The 11,453-nt window shown below is 34.1% G+C and overlaps 1 protein-coding gene across 2 annotated transcripts; it reads right to left on the bottom strand.

The window, feature by feature from the left end:
- Positions 1 to 773: 773 nt before the first annotated feature.
- Positions 774 to 6,698, bottom strand: LOC110670919 (uncharacterized). 2 transcript variants are annotated; one of them, XM_058136141.1, is made up of 11 exons: positions 6,389 to 6,697; positions 5,478 to 5,642; positions 5,274 to 5,392; positions 4,357 to 4,431; positions 4,108 to 4,201; positions 3,942 to 4,001; positions 3,500 to 3,565; positions 3,318 to 3,416; positions 2,237 to 2,281; positions 1,439 to 1,541; positions 774 to 1,295 (listed from the first exon to the last, which is right to left on the bottom strand). In XM_058136141.1, the coding sequence occupies exons 1-11, from the start codon at positions 6,509 to 6,511 to the stop codon at positions 1,207 to 1,209; spliced, it is 1,038 nt and encodes a 345-aa protein (XP_057992124.1). In that variant the 5' UTR covers positions 6,512 to 6,697; the 3' UTR covers positions 774 to 1,206. The 2 variants fall into 2 exon arrangements, with proteins under 2 accessions (XP_057992124.1, XP_057992125.1); XM_058136142.1 differs by lacking the exon at positions 2,237 to 2,281 and having other exon boundaries at positions 6,389 to 6,698.
- Between the last annotated feature and the right edge of the window lie 4,755 nt (positions 6,699 to 11,453).

Here is an 11,453-nt window from a genome sequence, read left to right on the forward strand (position 1 = left end):
TAAATTATATGCCGATCATGATTCAAAATTTTGGGTCGTGATAGAAGCCCTGTTTTAGCATAGCATAGCCAATGTCAGGTTGCTATTCCAGTGTTGGGTGGCAAAAAGAGTTTGCTGATAAGTTGGCTAATTTATCTATTGAGGCGAAGTTAGGCGTCAATGTTGTGCATGCTTCTGCTGGCCTAAACCTGTTCGGATTACTAGGTGACCTTACTCCTTTAGGTTCTCCCCCGCCATTGCATTAAAATAAAATAAAATAAAATTTTACTTAACCTAAAAATTAAAAAAAAAAAATTTAAAAAGCAAATAAAGAGGATTTGATTCGCAAAACCCAATTGTTAGAATTTTTTTTAACCAAAAAAGAAAAAATTTATTCCCAACCAAAAGAACAAAAAAAACAGGTCAGCTAATATGTTCGCTACACGCCACGGTAACCGAAAGCAAGAGAGCACATAACCATCCAAGATTCCAAAGCACGCTATGAGAATAAGCCATTCTTATTCCCACGTCTCCATGTTATTTCTGCCATACTAGGCGCACATTTTATAAATAACCAAAGGTATATCCAGCACAAGCGCAGAACAAACTTAAACAAGCATCATTGCAAAATCATGTTCAACCAGAGTCCCCAGAACTAATGGATGCTTGTCCTATATATCATCAGATATCATACAAAACAAGCGCTCAACCCCTACTCATGCCAATCCCTCAAGTTTTCTTATCTAAATTCAAGTAAGCCATGCTAGCTTAATTTTTTCAATAAGAAACGATCATAGAATGAATCCAACAATCCGTTGAAATTATATTTCATGTATAATATGCATTTCCAATGCTACAATCACCAGTCTTGAACCATATAAGTGTAATAAACTTAATATTTGCTTACAAGAAAACCATGCCTTGAATCCACCAAGTGTTGCACGAACAAGATCAAAAGCAAGAACAACAAACTCCATATGATACAATACCTTTGATCACTCAAAACCAACAAATTTTATACGTGTTTTAGACCAAGGATACTCAGTACGACTTCTGGTGCAAAAAAAAATGACCACCAAATATCTCTCAGACTAGTGCTTGAAACTCCCCAAAAACCACTTCTCAGCGAACAGCAATTGCAGGTCATCACATAGAATTAGCATAAACCACAAGATGATATCTCAGTAAAAATGGGGGAACAAAAAAAACAGCTACTAAGATTAGGACCTAACTATCCAAAATTGGCTGGCATGATAGCCTCTTAATTTCCTTAATTATCAGTTCCTTTTCCTCTTCAAATTGCTCATCCTCAGAACCTGAAAGGAGAGGTTGTAAACAGGAGAAATTACAAAATTTTCCACAATGATTCTTTAAAAACACTATCTCAAGGGAAAATTTCATATGCCACTTGTACGTATCTGGTTCCACTGTAGCAGAAAAACATCATAATTGTAGTTACCTTTTCCAATGGAAAGATTATCAAGTAGTTCCACCAGTCTTTCATTGTTTTTTGCCAAAATTACTTTTACTTCTCGTGGCTTGTTGGGATTGGCAACAAAAACCTGCATGACGACCAAGGGATTGAAAACTCTGAATGACAATTTCTACTGCAAATTCCTAATTCATTATCCAAGCTGAAAATAAAGGATTTTTAGTTTAGTGGGGTGCATACTGCCTACGTGTACCAGAACCACTGCTTGTTAAGGGAGGAGAAAGAATAGGACAGTGCCAATGACATATGAAACTAAATACAAAAAAGCCAACTTGCATATTAAAATGCAGAAGGAAAAAAAAAAAAAAAAGGAAAGAAAGAAAAGAAAAGAAATGTTGAAACCCTCCCTTCTATTCAGCTAGCCTTTTGGGAAATAAAGGAAATGGAAGGGAAAGGGAAGAGTCTATTAATTTATGATCCATATCAAATTACCAATCAACTTAATATGGAAGAAAAAATTCCATACGCTAAAGCATATGCATATTTCATGTGCTAGACTGCAAGTACAAATGAGGCTTCCCCTCCACATTGTAGCCGTGTGGGCTTCAGGAGAAACTATTAGCTAATAATATACTTGCTCCATAAAAGAAAAGCTCTAGTTCCAATGGTATTGCACCAATGAGGAAGATCTTGGGACTGAATTGTAGACCGAAATTATGGGGAAACAGCATAGTCATTGCAATGGGATAGCTCAATCTGAATATTTTTCCTTGAGCCCTTGAAAATGACAGAAAGAGAAGAGATGACAAAATGAGATTGCAGAACCTTGAAAATGTGGAAAGCAGAGATCTGAATGTTTTTGCTCGAGTCCTGCTCACACCCAAAAACAAAGTAGATAAAATGGTCACACAACAAATCAGTTATTAAAAATGATTCAAATATATATTCAGAAAGGAAAAACAATCTATTAAACTCAAGATATCCATGAGTTCAAAGAACTAACAAATGCTACATTTTGAAGTTTGTAAAACACCAAGGAGACAGACTGAGACAATCATAGTATCTTATCACAGAGACAGGTAAAAAGCATGAAAATCTGATAGGCCCATTGCATATTGGACATTTAAATTGAACAGAAACACAGAGAGTTTCTGACAGCCCCAAGGACAGCCAAGAAGTGAAAATCTGTCTACTTTCCTATATAAAGAGATACCTCTCTGGACTCATTAATCCATCCCACTGGAAGTAGTCAAATCCTCCATAATTCAGTGTCCTGAGAATAAGTCTAGAATCATACTCAAATCATTCAGCAGCTCTCAAGCTTGTTTACCATCAAACACAAAAAACATTCAAGTATTCTTGTGCGCTGCGTATAACACAAATGTGGAGTGAAGTTTGAAAGCATGGCTGCTGGAACAAACAGGAAAGTCAGCAGATAACCGGGTGCCAACTCCCATGAAATTGTTTAGTTTCTTTACATTGAGGGACCGCATAGAAGTTAGAACTACAACTGTTTGTAAAACAGAACTAAGACAAACAAACCTGATTACAGGGGGATAACAGATAAAGATAGCTATCCTATTACTCTTAATAATTATCCATCCTGATATAATTGCAATCTCATTTATTTCTACAAGATATTGAGGTAGTTCCCATTCTCAGTAAACAACACTTCAAAACATTAGAATTGCAGAGACCTCTTCCCGTTCAAGGCTTTAAGGTCTTTAATTTCATGTCTATTTGGGCTTTTTTGAGCTCAGTCAGGATTCCAAATTTAGCGGTTGGCTACAAGGTAAAATTGCTTCAAAAAACCCATCTAATCCATTTACAACATATCCAATTGGTAAGACAAAATAAATCCAAAATTAAGATGCAAGAAATAGTGTCAAAATGAAAATTTAGATACCTTCAGCAATGTCATCATGACTTTTAAGTACCGAACTTCTAAAACATAGCGCTTCATTATATGGGAATTTGGAGCCTCCAAAAGGAATTCCGAGAGAAGCTAAATCCATTAACATAGTCCGGTTAACTTACAGATCAAAACAACAGCAGAGTAGGATTAGAAAACTTATAGTAGAAACTAACCTTCAATGATTGCCTTCTTGTCACATAATTAGGAGATGTCAATAGTTTTTCATACAGATCAAAGAACTGAAAAAACATCCACTTATCATATTAGCTATCTTACACAGGCAACAAAATAAGAATAAGGTGGAAATGCCAAGATAATTGAAAAGAGTGGTCTTCACTGTCCACACCATACAGGTGCAAAAAATCGGTGACAGATGTGCTTTTCTAAAAAGCATCAGGAGTTCAGATACTTTATCATCCTTCTCATTTACTTGGATATCAATAATTTGTTACTCATTGAAAAAAAAAAACAAAAAAAAAATTTCTTGACAAAGCATATTCTTTTGTTAGATACCAAGAAACTTACACAGATAGATCAACAGATTCTTAAGAAATATCTACATCTGTATAGATCTATCCAGAATCATACCATAAGAACAATTAGTAGGAAGTGTACCTCGTCATAGTGTGCAGTGAGATATTCAGCAACCACAGTGCCATGTTTAGTAAGCAAATCCTGAGAAGCATTTACTTACAAAAATTTAAAGTATGCATAACTAGAGGCTTAAAATTTAACAGGTATAACATAAAGAAACTAGAACTTACAAACTCATAACTCTGACCTTGAAAGTAGAGAAAGCATCAGAAGCAACATCAAAATTTGGCAACTCCACAAATTTGAAGAACAATTCAAAGCTTGCAGACTCTAATATGTATCTGAAAAAACACTACAAAAATTAACAGTGTGAAAGCTTGAAATTTGATTGCCTTAAATTAGCAAAGTTTCTTTTACACACGCCATCAACTTTGGAACTATCGTTAAGGACTTACAATAACCATTAAAGAAATTGACGAAAAGCTTGATGTCTTACTTTGCAAGGGTTGGAAATTTGATGCACTCCCTTAACATAAGTCCACAGTTCAAGGCAATTTCCTTGTTATCATAACTGCATCCAGAAGGCAATAATAAGTCCCATACAATATCACACTATTGGATTTCATAATCAGAATGCAATGCAACAACTCAAGAATTCAACTCTCTTTTTTCACTTCACACGACTTCTATAAAAATCGCAATTAGTGGATTCATGTGTTTGCCTTTAAGCATATTTACTTCAGCATTTAACCAAAATACATCTACCATATAAGGATACTTAGGCATATATATTGAAATTTTTGCATCTCAAATCAGTGGGAGATTATATTAAAATTTCACCAAAAAAATTGACTCTGAGTCTTAGACATATACACATAATCCATTACTAATACTCAAGTCCAAGTAACACAGCTTTAACTACAAATATAATGGTGTCAAATAGAAAACTGCATGCTCAGCAATAATTCAGATTTCTTACAGCTAATGGTTCTTTGCACTTATTAGAGTTAAACTAATACACCACCTACAACTGTAATAGTCTTAGTTTCAGATTTTAGCTCCACCAGTCAATGGTCATACCAGAGCCAGGTTGCCTTTAAAACATAAATCCTGAAATGTCATTAGCGTGAGAACTGAAGCGCCCTCTCTCTTCAACTTTTTGCGAATAATAATAATGATGATAATAATAACTCCAGTTTGCGATATGTTCAAAATGTTATCCCTATCCTTCCAAACGAAACTTTATAGACTTCTTGGCCATATATTTCACATGAAATACTCAGAAAGGAACAAAATCCCAAGTAGAAACAAATACTATATATATATATATATATATATATATATATATATATATATGGACATACTGATAATATTAACAACAGAAACAGAGAGGGGAAAATTATGTAAGCTTACCACACGACAAGAAAGTCTAATAATTCAAAATGGTTCTCTATATATTCTACGGAGCAATATTTGGAATCAACCTTTTGCTTCAACAACACGGACCAACAATGGACTAAATCCTTTCTCGCCTGTGTTAAAAAGATATATATCACATCAATGCATGCAAATAGACTTAGAATGCTTGTCAGAGTACTAAGAACAGTTCAAACTCACTTCCCATCCCAAGTTAGGGAGTTTGTGAATCACAAGAGCAAGAACGTCCTCTTTACAAACTTCAAGCACCAGCTGTGATACTTGATCTATATTTGGTTCGACCTCTCCATCTCCACAGAGCATACATCTCACTGCCACAAGATTTTTCTCAACTTCTTCCATCGCCTATGTTGAAAGGAGTATAAAAAAAAAGTCAAATATCTTGATTAAGGAAATGGCAAGCATAACGGAAAAACTTCTTCTCCTGCTTTTGCTTCCTCCAATAACAATTATCTTAATGGAAATTGGATTTGGATTTGGATTGTATTTAAATATAAGAAGTAACATAGATCTCTACGAGCATAAGACCAATTCAATTACCCTCCTAGCGCATTGCTCTCTTCTAACATTTTAAAGCTCTTTTTGCCCACTTGGCGACCCAAAGGACCAGTTTCTAGTAAAACTGCTGGGCCTGCAAGAAGGGATCGCAAGTTTGAAGCTTGAGAGTTATGAGCAGTCACCTCATGCAAACCGCCCATTTAGTTACTGAGCTATGAAAATACGACGTTTCAAATAACCACCACCGAGACAAAGGGGAACCTTGATTTCCATATCTTCGATATTATGACCATAATACCAATTTTCTTTGTTCTTAAAATCCTCAATCAATGTGGTTGTATTCCATTGTATCTATAAGCAAACAGTAAACAAGGCCCTAGGTTTTTCCCCCTTTTCCTGTAGGATTATTTCATGATTGACACAATCAGCCAACTAACCCGAGAAGATTACAATCATAAGAAACTGTTGTAAAAGCGTAATTGAATCAGCAGTAAACGAATTAATGCCTTGGAAACAAAATAAAAGATAATTTTCCATCAAATCGAGCAACATTTCGATTAAGCAGTTGAAAAAAAAAATAGAAAGAGAAAGACCTTCTCGAGAGCTTTAACGTCAACAACAGTTTTGGTATCGAGAGCCATGAGGCTATCTTTCACTGCTCTGACCACCTCTTGCGGCGTTTTAGGCCGAGACGGCTTGAAGAAGGAAAACGACATGATAGGATGATGATCGTCGATCGATCAAATTTTAATTTGCTTAGAGTTTCCCTCCCTCTTTTTCACTGATTTTGGTCGGGCATTCAGAGAATCTGCAAAAGTAAAAGGGGTTTTTGGATTCCAAGCTCTCTTCTTTTTTGCCCTTTTTTTCGGTTGTGGAAGGCAACCAATTTCATTTTCTTTTCATTTAAAAAATAATATATATATATATATATATATATATATATATATATATATATATATATATTTGCATAAATTTTATATAATTAAAATTGTTCATATAATTTTTTAAAAACTGTAAACTTAAAATTATTTTTTTTTTCTAACATCATAATTTTACTGTAAATTTTAACGATAAAAAAATTAAACTCATATTTCCCCACGTTATTTTATTTTAATTATGAATTAATTAAATTAGATAGTTTATAATTTAAAAAATATATAAAAATTAATTTTAATTAAAATTTAAACTCTATAAGAGAGAAATTTAATAATTTTAATTAAAACTCAATTACACTCATACACTTATGGTGAAATTTTAATTTACTTAATTTTTAACTTTTTAACTAATTTAATTTATAAATTTCAATTTAAACTCAATTTAACTTAAAAATTAAAAAAATTAAGAAATTAATTTTTTTAATTTTTAAACGTAACTCAATAAATTAAGAAATTTAGTTCTTAATTTTTTTTTATTTGAATAAAAAAAATAAAAGAAATTAAATTTTTGAGCTAAATTAAATTAAAATTAAAATTTATAAATTAAATTAAATTAAAAATTAAAAATAAATAAATTAAACTTTCTCAATAAATATAAATATTAAAATTAACATTTTTTCGTTTAAAAATTTTTTTGGATGCATTGCCCATTTTGCAGGGGCATATTATTATTGTACTTGCAAACACTCACAAGCCAACGATGCTGTTTTATCTCGTCATCTCTTTCCATCTATGTGTGTAGTAGCTTAGCCTTGAGCTTGAGGTATCTCCAATTCTTTGTTCTTCATAATTCCCGATGCTGCCATGAGTTCCTGGAATCTGGTCCTGATGTAACGTAAACCTGCAATAAAGAAAAAGGTGAAGTGGATGACCTTCTAGCAGACTACTCTAACGCTTAAATAAGAGAACTGAATATAAAAATATAGAGAATAACTGTAATGAGATTTGAGAATAAGAATATGCGCACCTTCTTTCTGATTACTTTGTTGATATTTATAAGTCTTTTAGGAAATAGACGTTTCTTCTTTTATAGAGATAATCTCAATTGATATGCTGAGATTATCTTTATAAAATCCGCTCTTATTTCATTACTGACGTGACTATTGCTCGATACATGAGATCCGATCTTGCTTAATTACTGGCATGATTGTTGCTCAGTATATCTTCCGCTTGCCTTGTAGGGTGAGCGAAAATACTTCTGTTTGGTTTTGTTTCAGTTCAATTATGCTTTGTTCTACTCACTGGTTTTTTTTATCAGTATTTGACTTTTCTAACTGTCACGTTGGATATTTATGTGAAATTTTGAGATTTGACTTAGATTTTTAGGCACATAGTATCATCATAATTTAACCAAAACTACGGCGATAGTCCGCCAGGCTAAGTACAATAAGGGTGCTTAGCCTATTCATGGTGATAGTTTGCCAGACTAAAATAAATGGTGCTTAACCCATCCATGACAATAGTCCGCTAAGTTAAAAAATCTAAGGGTGCTTAGCCCATCAATGGTGATAGTTCGCCAGGTTAAAATAAAGGTGCTTAGTCCATCTACGGTAATTGTGACACCCCTCACCCGTGTACAGTATACTCGAATAAGTAATGCCACACGGTGTACCGGCACACTCTAATATACCTTAATTAATTTATATCATGCTTTTGAATATAATTTATGAAATATAATTTATTCAAGCCATTTATCAAAATTATTATTTATTTGAGGTTTCAAAAATTTTAAAGAAAATCCGGCAGAGTACCGGCTAAAAATGGAGAAAACAGTTCTTCGGAACCTGTTAAAAACACTTCCAAATAATTTCCAAACAATCCCAACTTCAATTCATCAATAGAGTCTCAATATCAAAATCTCACATTTTTCAGTTTCAGTTCTCAATCATCATTTCTCAGGGTTCTCATATATAAACAACAATTAAATACTCAAATTACTTCCATATATAACCATAAATCTTTATTATTTACATGAACCTCAAAATGCATTACATAAATCCAAATACATATGAGAAAATAAAAATTTAATTACAAAATGACAAAATGACACCTAGTGCCCTACCAATGCACTGCAGGTAGTGAGGTGACACGGACACTGTGCAGAACTGCAAGATGGACTCACCCAGTCTGCGGTCTACTGGGCTTACGATCTGTATCTCCAGAACCTACGCGTGGCAAAAGCAACGCGCTAAGCAATAATGCTTAGTGGTGCAATAATAAAGTAAAAGAAAATAGCAGAAAATAGATAGGCATTGAATGTATATATATTATTTGTTTTGTATTTGTTATATTCATTTATTTCGTTAACTTTGTCCATTTTCATTCATTTGGTTGTCCAAGTAACCTATACTGGACGACTGGACTGGATAACGGGTCGTTGGCTCTGGACACCGCGGTGCCTCGGGCCGTCATACCATGGGACGCAGAACGTCAACCATGTATGCAGTCAGTATGGCTAAAAAGCCATGATATCACATAATCGGGCATAAAAGCCATGAATATGGGCATAACAGCCATGAATACGGGCACACAGCCTTTCGCAGTACTGCTAACACAATACCCTATTGGCATGCCAAACTATCCAAACCAATCTAGTTAGGTATACTAGGGCATTTGATACTTTTAAATTCTTCAAATTTTGAATTTCAAATTTTGGTGTCACTATTCACCTCATTGGTCAACAAAAATGTTGACTTTTAGATAGAAAATATGTACATTGACTTTGGCACTCCCAATATACCACATTTGGCATTCAAAACTTGTTGGCATTAAGCATTTATACCATTTTAAAGTTTAAACCAAGGGAAGCAGAATTTTCAGTTTTTGTAACTCAACTTTACTGTTCCATTGGACACTGTTACAGTGGGAATTTGAAGAAATGGTAAACATGAAAGTTGTTCCTTATTTTGTCTAGTTGAATTTCCTTTTTTGAATCACTCCATTTGGAGTTTTGTAGCTCCAGATATGGTCCAAAAACCACAGCTGGCCGAATTTCCATTCTGCAAAAATTACCATATCTACAGTAACATGAACAGTGACTATGAGTGCATGTTTGAATAGGTTTTGGCCATAATTTGGGGTAGGTTTCTTCATAAAAAGTTGTTTGTCTATGTCTTAACTTGTTGCTGTAAAAATTTCAGGTCAATTGACCATATCTACAGTAAGTTATGGCCAAATGAACAGGTACTATTCATTTGGTCATTTCTGCAGATGCTGTTGCAGGGTGTCCGGATTGGGGCCAACTTTTGGTCCTCTTGCTTTGGTCTTTTGAACATGGTTTCTTCAGCAAAAATGTGCCATTATAAGCCTAGTTTCATGTCCAATTGGCCAAACACCAATTGGACCTACACAGCCAAAGTTATGGCTGTCTAAGTGGACTGAAATCTCAGTCACCTTGCTGCTGTCTTTAGGCAGCCTACACATTCACTTTGCCAAGCTATATTTCAGTCCAAATTGTGGTCAACTTATCTAAAATGGTCACTAATTGACCATTAGAGTGTTCTTTAACAATTTCATAAGCCAAGTCAAGTTTTCTCTCCTAAACCCTAGCTCAAATTTATAGTTTTGTACAAACTACCCTAGTTAACTAACTAAATCAATATCCTTATGTTTATATACTTTAAACTTGATTTGTAGTTCATTCCAAGTCAATCAAAAACACCCAATTCTATTCCTTCCCTAGGGCAGCCGAAATCCATGGGGTGCATACACTCAAATTTTATTCATTTAAGTTACAAAATCTCACTTATTTCAAGTCACCATCATGGATTAAAAGAGGTTCATATACAAATATGCACTAACCTTTAAGTGGCAGATTTTTCCCAAGTTTAATCTTCACTTTCTTTCACTTTCTAGGCTGCCAAACACTTCCCAAGAGGTATAGACAAGTTTTTAGTGAAAGGACTTAGGGAATTTGAGGTAAGGTTGAAGAGATTTTTCAAGCTTGAGTGGAGAAGGAGATGAAAGCTTCCATGGAAGGATTCGGCAAGCTGAAAAAATGAAGAAGAAAACTGATTTTCTGTCCATTTTTTTTCCTTTTTTAATTGTTTTAGTGTGTGCTTGTCAAATTCCAATTGGTGGGAAAATTTAATTGCATCATGCTTACTTAAGCATGATGGCATATTTAAGCATTTACTTTCATTTTTCTTTTCTTTTCTTTTCTACTTATTTTCAATTCAATTTTTAGCAATATTTATTCATATTTTAGATTATAATAATTATTTACTTAACTGGACAAGTCGGCCAAAAATCGTCTCTGAAGGCGAAATGACCAAAATGCCCTCCGTTTGGCTTAACGGGTCAAAATTGTCTATACCGATTGAAAAATTTTTCTAAATATTTTCTTGGCATTCTAATGCCATAGGAACCTCAATGACCCTTCTCTGGAGTTCCAAAAATTATTTTATGAATTTTTCCCCGGGTCTAGGGCTCCTCGTTACGAGAACCGCAACTTACCTCTGGTTACCCCTCGCTTGAGCACCGGCTCATTTGACTTGGTTGTATTTTATTTCTAAAATTTTTCCTAAATTTTTCTTATTAATATTTGAGTTAATTATGATTCCTGACTTTAGTTTAAATATTTTTCCGGACGTTCTAACTGTCCGGACCGACACCGGTCACCGGAACAGTAGAATGTACGGAGTTGCTACCGGGAGGGTGTTACAGTAATAGTCTGCCAGGCTAAAACAAAGATGTTTAGCTCATCTACGACAATAATCCACCA

The sequence above is a fragment of the Hevea brasiliensis genome, chromosome 15 (genome assembly GCF_030052815.1).
Source record: "Hevea brasiliensis isolate MT/VB/25A 57/8 chromosome 15, ASM3005281v1, whole genome shotgun sequence".
Lineage (NCBI taxonomy): Eukaryota > Viridiplantae > Streptophyta > Magnoliopsida > Malpighiales > Euphorbiaceae > Hevea > Hevea brasiliensis.

Excerpts from the sequence above, each read along its gene's own strand:
- LOC110670919 (XM_058136141.1), bottom strand. The coding sequence starts at position 6,511 with ATGTCGTTTTCCTTCTTCAAGCCGTCTCGGCCTAAAACGCCGCAAGAG. Across the intron at positions 3,566-3,941 it reads TCACTGCACACTATGACGAG|TTCTTTGATCTGTATGAAAA; the intron begins GTACACTTCCTA and ends ATGTTTTTTCAG. Across the intron at positions 3,417-3,499 it reads CAAGAAGGCAATCATTGAAG|CTTCTCTCGGAATTCCTTTT; the intron begins GTTAGTTTCTAC and ends TAATGGATTTAG.